At 42.1% G+C, this 17859-nt stretch overlaps 1 protein-coding gene across 1 annotated transcript; it reads right to left on the reverse strand.

Moving 5' to 3' along the window:
- Positions 1 to 953: 953 nt before the first annotated feature.
- Positions 954 to 9689, reverse strand: LOC120059885 (basal body-orientation factor 1-like). Its single transcript, XM_039008953.1, has 9 exons — positions 9649 to 9689; positions 9258 to 9510; positions 9111 to 9176; positions 5087 to 5230; positions 4900 to 4980; positions 4625 to 4695; positions 2317 to 2461; positions 1227 to 1720; positions 954 to 1117 (listed from the first exon to the last, which is right to left on the reverse strand). The coding sequence occupies exons 1-9, from the start codon at positions 9687 to 9689 to the stop codon at positions 1009 to 1011; spliced, it is 1404 nt and encodes a 467-aa protein (XP_038864881.1). The 3' UTR covers positions 954 to 1008.
- Between the last annotated feature and the right edge of the window lie 8170 nt (positions 9690 to 17859).

Here is a 17859-nt window from a genome sequence, read left to right on the forward strand (position 1 = left end):
GCACACAGGCGCCTGGGTGATGAAGGTCACATGGGACGGCTCCTCTGTAATTCTGCAAGACATGTCATTATGTAACAACAAAAAAATCAACAAGGTCTGATAAATCACAATCAGGAATCTTTTTGTCTTACCCGGGATCAATGTCGTTCTGGTTCCTCTCTGGGGACGCAGACAACGCCAAAGGTTGACTCAGTTTCCTGCTAAATAAGTTGCTGAGTTGCATTGAAATGCTGTACATTTAAAAAAGGCATGTTTTACCATACTGTGGCACCTGTTCTCTCTAGCTGTTGACTGCAGAAAGGCCTTGTAAGGGTTACATAAGGTCATGATTCATACTCTACTGGGTTGCTGTAAATTCATCCTACGTTGCCAAATGATGTATGTTTGCAAGGCTAGATGCCAGGGTAATGTTGACATTGCCATGAATGTACATCTCTGCCCTCCAATACCCCCTTATACATTCAGATCCCCTGCCCTCAACTTGAAAATCATGTTGCCGGCGGTTCCCTGACCACAGGCGTTCAAAAACGAAATAAACCCCTTGTGCGCGTGAAGTGGGGCCAAGAGCCTGGAGGCAAATCTGCGTGGCCAGATGTTTGTTTTCAAGCACACGACTCTGTGGCCGGCCCTATTTTTACTATTGTGCCCAGACTCTTTCTTCATTCTTTTTAAGCCGCTGGACGGAAAAGAAAATTGGTTTAAACCTAACTGATGTTTTATGGTATCCTCTTTTGCTGAGAAAAGAGCTGTTTAAGACATTAAAAAGGAGTCACAAATAAAGGCCCTCTCCCAGACTGCAGCACAGCTCATGCTTCTTATGGTGTCACTGTGTTTTGTTCTCAACACTTTATTGTGCTAGGGGTTTCGTTTTCATGTTTAATGATTCCAATTTGATGGTATCATTCTAAACAGAACACAGTATAAATAGAAATGAGATAATAGGGAAGCTAACAATGAGCATGTCTGCTGGCAGACAACACAGGACCCACACAATGTAGTAGCTAGATGTTACCTTGCTTTCTGTCCGTTCATTTTGGCAAACAGCAGTCTAAGCACTTTCTCCTTCTGCTCCCATGTGAGTTCAGAGATGTCAACCTTGTTGCTCTGGAGATTATTCCTGAAACACAAGTGTAGTGGAAAAATACATTTCCAAGTAGGAACAGTTTCTACCATAGCAATGGGGAAATGTACGGTAAGTGGTGGTAAAGACCGCATGCAGGCCTTACCACTTCTCTGCCTCTTCCAGGTCGGTATAGACACTGTTGCTGCTGTGAGGGGTTTTGTGGAAGGTGCGGATACGGGGATACTCCTGCTTGCCTGACCGAGCCTCACTCATCCTCCTGCGGTAGGCCTCCAGGGCCTCCTGCCTGTACTGCAAACGGCTGGCCTGGATCTCTTGCTTCACCTGGCCCAAAGCCTCCTGAAAGAAGCACTCCAGCTCTGTGCGCTGCTCCACGATGCTGCGTGCCAGCCGCTTCACTCGCCCCATCTCCTTCTCCCTCATGGCCAGCACCTTCTGCAGCTTATCCAGCTCCACCTGGCCGGCCTGGGTGCTGACCAGGGCTCGGTTCTGCGTCTCCTCCTTGTCTCTCTCAAACTCCCCCACCATGAGCCCCAGGGCCTGCTCCAAGGTCCCCACCTTCCCCCTAAGCTCTGCTATCTCCTCCTTCTGGGCCCTTACCTGGGACACATTCTCCTTCATCATCAGCTCACTGGTCTCCTAGGGGTGGAAAATATAGGAAGGATTGAGGGGTTAGTCTTAAAATAGGGTTGAGATTATAATGAAAATATACATAAGGCATTCTCCAAAGTAACGTAATTCATTAAAGACACTAAATGGCATGTTGATAAATGGATCATGTTTTGCGGGGCTTAACTGTCAAATGGAAGAATGATTGCCGAATGGAAGAATGATTGGAAGAAATACTGAGCTGGGGTGACTTCATAGTATCCTTGCTTTATCGATATAGTCAGGGATGAGATTATGGTATACTGTATTTATTTGCCTTAGAGAAACAGTGCAAAAAATGCTTAGGGGGGAAGCCAATGACTTGGAACCCAGAAGCCAGTGGAAACTCACCACACCTACCACGAGATACTGGCTCGTACTGTGGAGGTGAGGGGAAAGAGGGGCCGCAAGCAAAACAAACACGGGGTCATCAAAAATAAATAAAACAGGGGAAATACCATCTAAAATACTGTATGTCCATTGGAGATCTGCCACATAAATAAATACAATTTATTGGTTTTGTCCAGGCGCTGCCAGTGCATGAAAATGCCCACTGCTCTGTTTGACGTGCCATGGTACCAGTGTACCTTATGCAGTGCCAGGGAGGTGTTTTCCTCAGCCAATGACACAGTCATCTTCCTCAGGTCATCTACCTCCTTCATATGGCAGCTGAGCGCCTCGCTGAGACGAACGTTCTCCTTGAACACTGAGCGTGACGCATCATCCAACTGACTGTTAGTTTAGGAAACAAGGAATGCACAGTTTTTCATATTAGGTGCCAAACTGAGGTATAACTGGCACTTCCACCTCTTTTATCTGTCAGTCTAAAGTAACTTCGACAACATAAAGGTGGTGCATTGGGTTTGGTGGCGGGATAGGGAGCGGTCTGGTGATGTAGTAAACTAGAGAAAATTATAAGTGACATTAAATTCCAAGCTTATAATGCTGGGAAGGATCTGGTTTTAATTTTCCTTTGAGTCACTCTCTCTTAGTCACCAAATTGAGACAAACTGGGTCAATGTCAGCTCTGTCTGAAAACAAAGGTTACGTGCATTTCAACTTTATACATGGCCAAGGATTTAGGTCTACAATTGGCAACGTAATCGATGATAAATGCCATATTCAGTGTCAATGTTGAAGAGAGTTTATAGACCATAAAAGAACACAGAATTCAAAGTATATCCCTAGTCTGTCCTCATATGGCTTTAGAACTAAACTCAGCAAAAAAAGAAACATCCTCTCACTGTCAACTGCGTTTATTTTCAGCATACTTAACATGTGCAAATATTTGTATGAAAATAAACTGAACAAGTTCCACAGACATGTGACTAACAGAAATGGAATAATGTGTCCCTCAACAAAGGGGGGTCAAAATCAAAAGTAACAGTCAGTATCTGGTGTGGCCACCAGCTGCATTAAGTACTGCAGTGCATCTCCTCCTCGTGGACTGCACCAGATTTGCCAGTTCTTGCTGTGAGATGTTAACCCACTCTTCCACCAAGGCACCTGCAAGTTCCCGGACATTTCTGGGGGGAATGGCCCTAGCCCTCACCCTCCGATCCAACAGGTCCCAGACGTGCTCAATGGGATTGAGATCCGGGCTCTTCGCTGGCCATAGCAGAACACTAACATTCCTGTTTTGCAGGAAATCATGCACAGAACGAGCAGTATGGCTGGTGGCATTGTCATGCTGGAGGGTCATGTAAGGATGAGCCTGCAGGAAGTGTTTACACATGAGGGAGGAGGGTGTCTTCCCTGTAACGCACAGCGTTGAGATTGCCTGCAATGACAACAAGCTCAGTCTGATGATGCTGTGACACACCTCCCCAGACCATGACAGACCCTCCACCTCCAAATCGGTCCCGCTCCAGAGTACAGGCCTCGGTGTAACGCTCATTCCTTCGACGATAAACGCAAATCCGACCATCACCCCTGGTGAGACAAAACCGCGACTCATCAGTGAAGAGCACTTTTTGCCAGTCCTGTCTGGTCCAGCGACGGTGGGTTTGTTCCCATAGGCAACGTTGTTGCCGGTGATATCTGGTGAGGACCTGCCTTACAACAGGCCTACAAGCCCTCAGTCCAGCCTCTCTCAGCCTATTGCGGACAGTCTGAGCACTGATGGAGGGATTGTGCGCTCCTGGTGTAACTCGGGCAGTTGTTGTTGCCATCCTGTACCTGTCCCGCATGTGTGATGTTCGGATGTACCGATCCTGTGCAGGTGTTTTTACACGTGGTGTGTCACTGTGAGGACGATCAGCTGTCCGTCCTGTCTCCCTGTAGCACTGTCTTAGGCGTCTCACAGTACGGACATTGCAATTTATTGCAGTCCTCATGCCTCATTGCAGCATGCCTAAGGCACGTTCACGCAGATGAGCAGGGACCCTGGGCATCTTTCTTTTGGTGTTTTTCAGAGTCAGTAGAAAAGCTTCTTTAGTGTCCTAAGCTTTCATAACTGTGACCTTAACTGCCTACCGTCTATAAGCTGTTAGTGTCTTAACGACCGTTCCACAGGTGCATGTTCATTAGTTGTTTATGGTTCCTTGAACAAGCATGGGAAACAGTGTTTAAACCCTTTACAATGATTATCTTTGAAAGACAGGATCCTGAAAAAGGGGCGTTTCTTTTTTTGCTGAGTTTATATAGCACAGAGGTCTTCCCCACACTTTGTTTCAAACCAGAACACCCTTCCTGCAAGGCATTCTGGAACTGCTGGGGATGTCATCATTGGCTTAGGTGATATACACTACTATCTTGAAGAAGACAAACTGGTGTGGTCAAGATAATAATCTTGTTTTTCCTCACAAATTATGTATTTTGCCTCTTTTTTCCTTGACCTGAAGGTGCAGTTTGAAGAATAAAATTAGCATGTAATTGGTCAGCGGAGACACTCACACAATGGCTTCATTGTGGGCCCTCTCAGCCAGCTGGGCGATCCTCTGCTCGGCCTCTTTCTCTAGGCGAACCTGCAAGGGAACACACAGTACTCACTGTTTCTCTCCCGCCTCTCTATTGATCAGTTAGGCCTTTGATACCTGAACATCTTTACCCATTTAATCCAATACTTTTTGATTAGCGCAATCCTAGTTTTCCCCAAGTTTATTTTACACCTCCTTGGAACTGTAAGTGCATGTACAAAATAATGTGTCAATTTGGAGCTATCATCATACCTTTTCACTGAAGAATTTGTGCTCCATTCTAGCTAGGCTCTCCTTGTGCTCTCTGTCTGCAATGTACATGCTTTCTTTAATCTAGAAAGTAGAGAGTTGATGATCATTGATAGAACTGTGAACTCTTACACAATCAAGAGTGGTACTTCAGGGTGTCAAGCAAGATTTCTGTCCATGTTGTTCTCACACTATTGAGCTCCTGCTCCATCTGGGCTTTCTTTTTCCGAAACTCCTTGATAGTCTTCAGTTCACCCTGGATCATCCTGAACTCATTGGATCTCTTCTCAAACTTCTCCTCCAGCTCATTGATTTTAAGAGTGTATTCTGCAACCTGCAACAACCAATCATATACATTTGAAGTCGGAAGTTTCCATACACCTTGGCCAAATACAGTTACTCAGTCTTCCCTGTTTTAGGTCAGTTAGGATCACCACTTTATTTTAAGAATGTGAAATGTCAGAATAATAGTAGAGAGAATGATTTATTTCAGCTTTTATTTCTTTCATCACATTCCCAGTTGGTCAGAAGTTTACATACACTCAGTTAGTATTTGGTAGCATTGCCTTTAAATTGTTTAACTTGGGTCAAATGTTTCCTGAAGCCTTCCACAACCTTCCCACAATAAATTGGGTGAATTTTGGCCCATTCCTCCATGACAGAGCTGGTGTAACTGAGTCAGGGTTGTAGGCCTCCTTGCTCGCACACGCTTTTTCAGTTCTGCCCACAAACTTTCTATAGGATTAAGGTCAGGGCTTTGTGATGGCCACTCCAATACCTTGACTTTGTCGTCCTTAAGTCATTTTGACACAACTTTGGAAGTATGCTTGGGGTCATTGTCCATTTGGAAGACCCGTTTGCGACCAAGCTTTAACTTCCTGACTGATGTCTTGAGATGTTGCTTCAATATATCCACAAAACTTTCCTACCTCATGATGCCATCTATTTTGGGAAGTGCACCACCCCCTCCTGCAGCAAAGCACCCCCACAACATGATGCTGTCACCCCCGTGCTTCACGGTTGGGATGGTGTTCTTTGGCTTGCAAGCCTCCCCCTCTTTCCTCCAAACATAATGATGGTCATTATGGCCAAACAGTTCTATTTTTGTTTCATCAGACCAGAGGACATTTCTCCAAAAAGTACGATCTTTGTCCCCATGTGCAGTTGCAAACCATAGTCTGGCTTTTTTTATGGCAGTTTTGGAGCAGTGGCTTCTTCCTTGCTGAACGGCCTTTCAGGTTATGTCGATATAAGACTCGTTTTACTGTGGATATAGAGACTTTTGTACCTGTTTCCTCCAGCATCTTCACAAGGTCCTTTGCTGTTGTTCTGGGATTGATTTGCACTTTTCGCACCAAAGTACGTTCATCTCTAGGAGACAGAATGCATCTCCTTCCTGAGCGGTATGATGGATGCGTGGTCCCATGGTGTTTATACTTGCATACTATTGTTTGTACAGATGAACGTGGTACCTTCAGGCGTTTGGAAATTGCTCCCAAGGATGAACCAGATATGTGGAGGTCTACAATTCTATTTCTGAGGTCTTGGCTGATTTCTTTTGATTTTCCCGTGATGTCAAGCAAAGAGGCACCGAGTTTGAAGGTAGGCCTTGAAATACATCCACAGGTAGACCTCCAATTGACTCAAATGATGTCAATTAGCCTATCAGAAGTTTCTAAAGCCATGACATAATTTTCGGAAAATTTCCAAGCTGTTTAAAGGCACATTCAACTTAGTGTATGTAAACTTCTGACCCACTGGAATTGTGATACAGTGAATTATAAGTGAAATAATCTGTCTGTAAACAATTGTTGGAAAAATGACTTGTGTCATGCACAAAGTAGATGTCCTAACTGACTTGCCAAAACTATAGTTTGTTAACAAGAAATTAGTGGAGTGGTTGAAAAACAAGTTTTAATGACGCCAACCCAAGTGTATGTAAACTTCCGATTTCAACTGTAGTTACATATCTTGGATTTTGGAGACATAGAAAATAATGTAACTCTATACAGCAGGTGTAAATAGTGTATACACCAATATTGTTAGCTACGTATACAATGAACATTTTGAGAATGTACACCATCTAAGTGTGTATCCACTTCATATTTGTACATGACATGGCAGTTGCCATTTCAGAAATAGAATCGAATTCAGATTTTCTGAAAAAAATTACCATAGCTTCCAGAAATAGGAGGAAAACAACCACTTATAATAGTTGGGAAGAAAATCAAAAAGTTCAGATGAAGTATGGCCTTTGCAACCCAACCCAACTTCAGGAACAGATCAGTCAGAGAGGCTGAAATCAGAGTTTAAGTGCTGCTATGTAACTGCTGCTATGTACACAAGTTATTGAAGGCAAGCAAAACATGCACCCACAATCATGTATATAATGGCACAATTATAGGTTACCAACCATTTAATTATAATGTTATGCCTAATTGATATTCTTTAGATATCTCTATAAATGCCATTCTATACAATTACGACAGGGATAAATTAAATGATCAATAGCTTTCTTTAGAAAGCTCCCATTCCATCATCAAATGGCCAGATTTGTGCTTAAGTTTTGCTTATGGATGCATCTCTCTTTTCTTTGCCTAATGCAGTGTTTAAATTGCAATGAAAATATGGCACTGGTCCAGTGAAACTCTTGTTGATATACACTGAATGTACAAAACATTAAGAACACCTTCCTAATATTGACGGTGCACCCCCCCTTTTGCCCTCAGAACAGCCTCAATTCGTCAGGGCATGGACTACAAGGTGTTGAAAGCATTCCACATGGATGCTGGTCCATGTTGACTCCAATGCTTCCTTCCCACAGTTGCGACAAGTTGTCTGGATGTCCTTTGGGTGGTGGACTACTCTTGATACACATGGGAAACTGATGCGCATGAAAAACCCAGCAGCATTGCAGTTCTTGACACAAACTGTTGCGCCTGGCACCTCCTACAAAACCCCGTTCAAAGGCACTTAAATCACCCTACGAATGGCACACATACACAGTCCATGTTTCAATTGTCTCAAGGCTTAAAAATCCTTCTTTATGCTGTCTCCCCCATTCACCTACACTGATTGAAGTGGATTTAAAAAGTGACATCATTAAGGGATCATAGATTTCACCTGGAATCACCTGGTCAGTCTGTGTCATGGAAATAGCAGGTGTCCTTAATGTCTTGTACACTCAGTGTAGTTGTTTGGTTGGCTGACTTTTTCCAACATTCAGAGTCACATGTCAGACTACTTTGAGACAAAAGCCACTGCGCTCATGTTCTTTGAGTGCTTTTAATGCAATGGTTTCCATTAGCTAAGTCAATTTTCAAGATGAACCATTTTATCACTTCACAATGAGCAAAGGGAGTTGAGGGGCATGTCTTGAAATCACGTCTTTAGCTCAACCACAACAATATTTATATCCAGAATTAGTACTACATAGGCATATGTGACAGTACCATGCAAAATAAGGATTTTTTTAGTTGGTCCAGACCGAGATTCTTTTATTTCTCAAAAGCTTATTGGGTCCTATTTTTACCACAGTGAAGTAAGAAATGGAGATGGAAAACAGCTGTTAGCCAAAGCGGCACATTTCTGCACATTTCCTTGTTGTTAAACCACTGCAACAGATATTTTTATGATCTTTACTCCAATCAATGTGATGTATTTTTGTTTGTAGAGATCAACTGTCAAAATTAACACGTAAATAAAGTTGCACACCACCACAAACAATCCATATGACACATGAGGGATGGATAACTTAAGCTACAGTATATCAAAACTAGTTTGTATGTTCGAGACCATGCACATTTTAATTATGCTTTTTTCTGTAGCTGCATGGCATTACCATATACCATAATTTTAGACTATATGGCTGGAAATGTAGGGGTTTGTTTCTTAGTTTGTTTTCTTTTTTCTATAAATTAGCATAGGGACTGCCTGATTAAAAACAACACTGTTGTTCAGACACAACACAGCACATTTTTTTAGATGCTGTACATGACATCAGACAAACAATGTATACCCTTGAGGCTTGCAGGACAATGAATATGATTTAGATAGACTACAATGCTGGGCAGGGATGTCAGCATGTTTAGTAAAACACGCTAATGTTCCTGGTCCATTTCTGACCTGTTTTTGTAAACTGTCTAGTCACTCCCTGTTCTTTGAAATGATGGAAGACTTACTTGGAAGCTCCTTCACAAAGACTAAATACTTACCAGTTGTTCATTTTCTTCAAGGGCTTGTTTTTTTTTACTTTTAAGTTGTCCCTCTAGCCTTGTAATCTGTAAAAAAAAACAATGTTAGTAAACCCCCAAAAGAAAATAAATCATGGATATTATAAATATCTGGGGATAAAAGTTAACCTTTTCTTCTTTCTCAGCATCTTTCCTCTTCAAGAAGGCAATTATGTCAACTGTGTCCTTCTCTGCACGATACTGCTGGTTAGTGAGCTCTTCGTTGGCTCGTGCCAACCTGCGGGTAGCTTCACGGTACTCCACGCGCGAGTGTTCAGTGACATCCAGCCTGGCTTCCCAAAGAGCAGCATTGGCCTTTGCCTTCTCAATGTCAGACTCTTTATCGGCTTTTGACTCATGTTTGCCTTCTTTCTTTCCTTTTCTAGACATACAATTTGGACAAAGAATTGTAGTAAATTAGATAGCTACACAAACAGTGCGTAAAACTAGCTACAGGTAGCTAACATGGCTAACGTTAGCCAATTCAAGCGATAACGACGCAAAGAAAAAATTGTCTTACCCTTTACTTTTCTTTACATTTTTTCCTTTCTTCTTGGGCATTGTTTCGAATACTACAATTTAACTGTTAAGAAGGAATGGGATACGTATAGGCTAGCTAGGTTAGCTTCACTTCAAGGCACTGGGGAAATCGTGTTTACAACTTTGTTACCATAGAAACGCTGTCATATGGCACTGGCTGTGTGTGGACATGCTCACAGCCTACGTCAAAATCACCTGCAACAGGTCTGTAATGTTATATGCAACAACAAAAAACAAGTAATGTAATTTGTGCACTGTATACACAACTATTCTAGCTAAATTTGACTGAGCATGCAATCACACTAAAACATATCCGAATTCAGTGCGTTCAAGACAACTGGGAACTCGGGAAGAAAATGAGCTCCGACTGGGAAAAATAGTTTTTAAGATCACTGACGGCATGATTTGGCTTCGTATTTTCCCAAGTTCCCAGTTGTCTTGAACGCACCATATATATAGAGCACTAGTAAGGTTTTTTGATAAATGCTGAAAAGAAGTCATGAGGTAAACACAGGCGTAGGAGCTCTAATGCTTTTGTTCTATGCGATAATCTTTATCAGCTAACATAACTTTTTGTGAATTTTGAAGCATTTATGTAATCAGAAAACGCACTTTTATTTAACTAGGCTAGCCGGTTAAGAACAAATTCTTATTTTCAATGACGGAACAGTGGGTTAACTGCCTTGTTCAGGGGCAGAACGACAGATTTTTACCTTGTCAGCTCGGCGATTCGATCTTGCAACTTTTCGGGTACAAGTCCAACGCTCTAACCGGCTACCTGCCGCACATAGCCTAAATCACCTGAAGGCTTCATAATTCATAAAGGTCATGTTAACTGACTGATGTTATCTCATAGAACATAGAACGTGTAAGATCTCCTAAACCTGTGTTAACCTCGGACCTTTTTTTGGTGTTTATCCCAAATCCCTATCTTTCACTATTCATTTTCTGCATAGGAATGGCTGAACCAACCAGAGGTAACTCATTTCTGTTTTTGAGGACTACAAACTGGCGAGCTTTACAATGGACTAACTAAAGGGAGCCTAACGTTACTCCTTATAGTCCAAGGGCCTTGTTCCGTTTAAAGGCGAATTGGTTCTGGAAGCCAAAACAGCCAAATTCTCCATCTAATCGTGAATTGATTCTCAATTGCGCTATGGTTCTAGAAACATAAATCCCTCTAATTTCATATCACATCAAAATAATTTAACAAATGTAAAATACACACTGTTTTAACTGGTTTAAACACAGTTGCAGCCAACTGTATTTTTGTGGCATCTGTCTTCCGTTTACACACAGATGTTTGGAGAAGCAGATAGTTAATTAGCACAGGTGGTCCACTCTGTCTTCTGTCTGTTTTCCGTGAACAAGCACTGCAACATGGAGATATGGAAACCCTAACCCACAAAAGGGCTTCTTTACTGACAGAAATACTCCTCAGTTTCATCAGCTGTCCGGGTGGCTGGTCTTAGACGATCCCGTGAAGAAGCCGGAAGTGGAGGTCCTAGACTGGTTACACGTGGTCTGCGGTTGTGAGGCCAGTTGGACATACTGCCAAATTCTTTAAAATGACGTTGGAGGTGGCTTATGGTAGAGAAATTAGCATTCAGTACTCTGGCAACAGCTTTGGTGGACATTTCTGCAGTCAGCATGCCAATTGCATGCTCCCTCAAAACTTGAGACATCTATGGCATTGCGTTGTGTGACAAAACTGCACATTTTAGAGTGGCATTTTATTATCCCCAGCACAAGGTGCACCTGTGTAATGATCATGCTGTTCAATCAGCTTCTTGATATGCCAAACCTGTCAGGTGGATGGATTATCTTGGCTAAGGAGAAATGCTCACAAACAGCAGAGTAAACAGAGAAGTAAAGATCTGGGATCTTTTATTTCAGCTTATGAAACATGGGACAAAAACTTTACATGTTGAGTTTATATTTTTTTCAGTGTATATTATGTTATTCTATGGTTTGTAACCTAGCCCTTAATTATGACTCTCAGTTCAATTAGATTACACATAAATCATTGGACAATGTCACGTTCCTGACCTGTTTTCTGTTAGTTTTGTATGTGTTAGTTGGTCAGGACGTGAGTTTGGGTGGGCAGTCTATGTTTTCTGTTTCTATGTTGGTTTAAAGGGTGACCTGATATGGCTCTCAATTAGAGGCAGGTGGTTTTCATTTCCTCTGATTGAGAGTCATATTAAGGTAGGTGTTTTCACACTGTTTGTTGGGGGTGGTTGTCTCCTGTGTTAGTGTCTGTCTATGTTGCACCATACGGGACTGTTTCGGTTTGTTTGTTCATTTTGTTCGTTCGGTTTTTATGTAGTCATTTCCCTGTTCGTGCGTTCTTTGTGTTACATGTAAGTTCTTACGTCCAGGTTTGTCTACATTCGTTTTGTTATTTTGTTAGTTAATTCAAGTATAGTTCGTTTTTTGTCTTTGTTGTTTTGTCGTGTCTAAATAAATATCATGTCTAAGTATCACGCTGCGTCTTGGTTCAATCCATGCTCCTCCTCTTCGGATGAAGAGGAAGAGGAGAACCGTTACAGACAAAGGCGTTTTTTTATAAGGGGGTGTTTTGTTAAGAGCTGACGCTCAGTTTAACATTAACACGCTTGCAGTATGGTTTTCGAACCATAAGAACCTTATCTTTCACATCAGCGAAAAATGAAAAAACAAAAGGTTAAATTCACACACAATAGTGGCTGCTGTGGGGAGAACGGCACATAATAATGGCTGAAACGGAGCAAATGGAATGGCATCAAACACCTGGAAACCATGTGTTTGACGTATTTGATACCACTCCACTCCAGTCATTACCACGGGCCCGTTCTCCCCAATTAAGGTGCCACCAACCTGCTGTGATACACACCTTTATAGGGGGAAAACTCATTCTGATTGGCTGGGCCTAGCTACCCAGTGGGTGGGCCTGGCTCCCAAGTAGGTGGGGCTATGCCCTCCCAGGCCAACCCATGGCTGCCCCTGCCCAGTCATGTGAAATCCATAGATTAGGGCCTAATGAATTTATGATGCATGCATAAACATCCCATCAACAGACCTTTGCATGATTATCAAGAAAGACATGATCATTTTCTGCTTCTGGGAATATGTCCAATATACAGTGCATTCAGAAAGTATTCAGACCCCTTGACTTTCCACATTTTGTTACATTACAGCCTTATTCTAAAATTGATTACATTAAACATGTTCCTCATCAATCTACACACAATACCCCAATAATGACAAAGCGAAAACAGGTTTTTAGAAATAGAAGCCTTTGCTATGAGACTCGAAATTGAGCTCAGGTACATCCTGTTTCCATTGATCATCCTTGAGACGTTTCTACAACTTGATTGGAGTCCACCTGCGGTAAATTCAATTGATTGGACATGGTTTGGAAAGGCACACATCTGTCTATATAAGGTCCCACACTTAACAGCACATGTCAGAGCAAAAACCAAGCCATGAGGTCGAAGGAACTGTCCGTAGAGCTCCGAGACAGGATTGTGTTGAGGCACAGATCTGGGAAAGGGTACCAAAACATTTATGCAGCATTGAAGGTCCCAAAGAACACAGTTGCCTCCATCATTCTTAAATGGAAGAAGTTTGGAACCACCAAGGCTCTTCCTAGAGCTGGCCGACCGGCCAAACTGAGCAATCGGGGGAGAAGGGCCTTGGTCAGGGAGGTGACCAAGAACCCGATGGTAACGCTGACAGAGCTCCAGAATTCATCTGTGGAGATGGAAGAATCTTCCAGAAGGACAACCATCTCTGCAGCACTCCACCAATCAGGCCTTTATATTAGAGTGGCCAGACGGAAGCCACTCCTCAGTAAAAGGCAAATTATAGCCCGCTAGGAGTTTGCCAAAATGCACCTAAAGGACTCAGACCATGAGAAACAAGATTATCTGGTCTGATGAAACCAAGATTGAACTCTTTGGCCTGAATGCCAGGCGTCACTTCTGGAGGAAACCTGGTCCCATCCTACGGTGAAGCATGGTGGTGGCAGCATCATGCTGTTGGGATGTTTTTCAGCGGCAGGAACTGGGAGACTAGTCAGGATTGAGGGAAAGATGAACGGAGCAAAGTACAGAGAGATCCTTGATGAAAACCTGCTCCATAGCGCTCAGGACCTTGGACTGGGGGCGAAAGTTCACCTTCCAACAGGACAACGACCCTAAGCACATAGCCAAGACAACGCAGGAGTGGCTTCGCGACAAGTCTCTGAGTGGCCAAGCCAGAGCCCAGACTTGAACCCGATCGAACATCTCTGAAGAGACCTGAAAATAGCTGTGCAGCGACTCTCCCCATCCAACCTGACAGAGCTTGAGAGGATCTGCAGATAAGAATGGGAGAAACTCCCCAAATACAGGTGTGCCAAGCTTGTAGCATCATCCCAAGAAGACTCAAGGGTGTAATTGCTTCCAAAGGTGTTTCAACAAAGTAGTGAGTAAAATGTCAGAATACTTATGTAAATGTGATATTTCTGTTTTTTTTATTTTTTATACATGTGCAACATTTTCTAAACCTGTTTTTGCTTTGTCATTATGGGGTATTCCACAAAATGTGGAAAAAGTCAAGCGGTCTGAATACTTTCCGAATGACACAAGGATCTGTTCATAGGTCTATGTTTAATGAGGTGCACCCCCTGGTATGGAATGACATTTGCACCCCTTCTAAGAGGATATTTGTTCTGTGTGTCCTGGGAAGAGCCTTGGACCTCTGACAGGTTACACAGCCATCAGGATCACACAGCTGTTTTGTTGGATTACATAAATTGCGGAGAATCCACAAAAATTCAACAAATTGCAGTTGACTTTGCAGATTTTGAGAACCTCAACCAACTGAAATAAACAATGTAAAGTTATTGCAGGTCATTTGAATCCAAAGCCCACATTGCTGAACTGGCTTCCAAATTCTGCTTTTTGGAGAAACTGGAGGGTGCCCAAGGAACAATATTTAACTAAACATTGAACAAAAAAGTATATCATAAAATCTCAGGGTGTAGTTACTGTAAATTTTAGAATATATCTTTTTTGCACTGGCATCATGCACAGAGTTTGAGGACTAAATTTAAAGCTAATTGCTATGACAGGGAGTAGAGAACTGAAATAACCCTGAGCATTTCGAAGCTGTCATTATCATTGGAATTGTAATGACAAGGTTTAGGTCTCTTCAATCGAGTTTTGGTGTAGGACACCCACAAACATGAAATTCCTGAGGGTAACATTGCGGTATATTAATAATAGATTGCAAGGCTTGGATTACAAAGCCCGGGTCACCTCTCATGCTTTAAAGCATTTGTTTAAGTTGCAACAAAACATCAAAAGTTGTATTTAAGATAGGCCACCACTGAGGATTTCTTATTGGACCTTTGACTAGTATGTGCTGTGTCATACTGCCGCCTCATTTCTGTAGGTCTATGCCTCCCTCCCTAAAGCCATATAGGCTAACGAAACTTCTCATATAGATTTTTATATTATTTACCAATTACCTTGCTTTACAAGTTACTGTTTTTCTCAACAATTTCAACAACAGCAAAAAATGAACAGATGTCAATGAAACAAAATATAATTTTTATCATGGTTTTCAACCACAACCACTGAACAGTTCTAGTTTTGCTTTTTGCAGCTCAGGTCACATTAGTCATTTGACCTCCATTGGTCAGAACTCGTCAGACCATGGCTGTCCTCTGAAATCATTGTAATTGGATCATGTAGGTATGGCGTATGTTTTGACTCATGCTGTAAACACAGTGTGTAATAAGTACAAGTAGTAAGCTCCCAAGTGTCAGATCCATCAAAACACTGCAAATTATCAAAATACTGTACATAATTTTCTATAGTAGTACTTACTGTTGGTTACTGTATGTCTGAATGCCAAACTTAATTATAAAGTAGAATACTTTTGTCTTTGTCAGGGCAAGATTCGTCTTCCCATAAAGGACTTTGGAGATGGCAGCATGGGGGGACAGCAGACACGCGTCATGGCTTTCGTAAGGACTGGAGTTAGTAACTCTAATATGACATCTTGTGTTTTTGAGTGTGAGCAGCCAGCAACCTGTTAAATTGGCTCATAAAGCATTACAATGTTGTCATGGCATGCCAGATCAGAATATTCTTAAATTGACACAAAGTTAATGAGAGGTCCAGCACATGCATGCTTTGATAGGGGGAACGGACCATATTGGTGAGCCACAGGATTGGAAAAAAGAACCCACAGTATTTAGAAAAAAAGGAAGGAGAAAAGTGCAATATTTTTAGTCCAAATTACAATGTTAGAACAGTGCATTGCACAGCGGAGTGTCCCGGGATTGGAATGTCCTCTCTGTGGACCTCCTATCTGCCCTCAAGTCCTGCTGCAGGACCACTGGCCGCCCCCATTCCCGCTCAATTTCACCCTGCCAGCTGAGCTAGCTGACGCATGCCTCCACAGTTTGTGCTTCACTCACCCTCTGTTTGACTGGGTGGTGAACCAGTTTCATTAGTAGCAGAAGCAGAGTTGGGTGAGACCAGTTCAGCAAGCCTGCATCTAGAAATATACAAATTCTACATGTTTCAGCCCAGTCTTTGTTCACTGTTGCTGCAGCTTCTTGTGGGGACTGAGTGAAGGAAATCTCACACTGGTGCAAAGCTCAGTTCATATGAGGTCTCTGAGTTAGAAGGGCCTCTTTGCTGAGCTGCAGTAGCACATCGTTATTGCCTCTCTCCCACCTGGAAACTTTGAACAGTACATTAGAATACTTTTGCTGATAGACTGGTTAAAGACGCCTGCCAACCAGGCAACCACACACCTAAAACTGAGAGCAGCCACTCATGCTTTTCATGGTCTCTCCTGTGAAACTTGCTTTAAATTTCTTTCCTAGGAAAGCTTGTGGTTAGCACAGGGATGAGTAGGAGTGAGATTATTGCTTACATTCTTTCAGCATTTATGCAAGTTGGAGTGCAAGTTGCATCTGCACATCTCTTGTGAAAGGTTGGTTGGGGTTTAAAGGGCTGCAGCATATGTTTTAATGTGGTCATTTTCACATGTCATGATAGGTTTGGAATGTAATACATACAAAAAATGACTTGTGCATATCCAGAGAAAATTCTTGCCTGTCGCAACTTTGATTGTCAGGTAGAAATGCACAATCCATCTTGCAACTCCTCTACCCCGCAATGACTAATATTTTCTGTCTGAATTTCAAAATTCTGCTAAAGCATTTGGGGTTTCCTAATTTTAATGATTTTAATGACATTTTATATCCTCACCATAAAGTCCCAAAGTATATTAGATTATATCTACTTTTCTTTATACCCTTTTTTCAAACTAAGACTAGAAAAACAAACATTTTAATCAGTTATGAAATAACTATTATATTTCTATTTAGTTTAAAGTTGTTTCAAAATACTAATGAGTGCAAGCAACATGAGTTTAAAATAAGTAATCTACTCTAAAATAACTTATTTCTGACATCATGCTAATTAAGCAAATTCAGGCAAATTTAAGTAACTGAAGTGTGCATGTAAAAGTCAAGATCAAGGAAAGAAATTTTTGTAATCGGCAAGTTTGCATGTAAGTCTTAATTAAATACACCAATAAAATGTATTTTAAGAACATTGCTGCAAGTTTCTGCAAGCCAGTCGTTTTGATGTCTTGATATATCCTCTTCTTTTAGGGGGATTTTTGGCTCCAGTTTGCACACTAAAGATTAAGAAAAGAAATGGTTTAGTGTTACCCAGTTCAGGAATAAAATCTTCTGATAAGCAGGTATTCAGTATCCAGCAAGGGGGACTCTTGAAGGAACTGAGATGGAACGCAACAGGATTGGTCGATGGCCTGTGATGGTGTGGCCCCACACCAAGCCCTTATGTCTTTATATACTGTAAACAGATGACCAGACAGTCCTGAGTGTGCATTGCTACCCACTCTGCCTCTGCCTCTCCGGTTGCCTCCCTCTCATCACCTCTGCAAGCTGCTGCCACTGCATTTTGTTCTGCTCCTCTGAAGAAGATTAACTTGAAAAAGGCACTGTAACGTGTTTTGCTTAGCTTTTACAAAAACATCAGTGTTTCTTCGGGTGTTAAACGATGTCTCTTCAGATGCTAATCCTTACAGTAATGTGTATGTGGGTTCTGGCTTGGAACTTCCAAGCGGAGGCAACCTACTATCACCGCCAGACAGTCTACCACGAACACTCTGCTAA

The sequence above is a fragment of the Salvelinus namaycush genome, chromosome 15 (genome assembly GCF_016432855.1).
Source record: "Salvelinus namaycush isolate Seneca chromosome 15, SaNama_1.0, whole genome shotgun sequence".
NCBI lineage: Eukaryota > Metazoa > Chordata > Actinopteri > Salmoniformes > Salmonidae > Salvelinus > Salvelinus namaycush.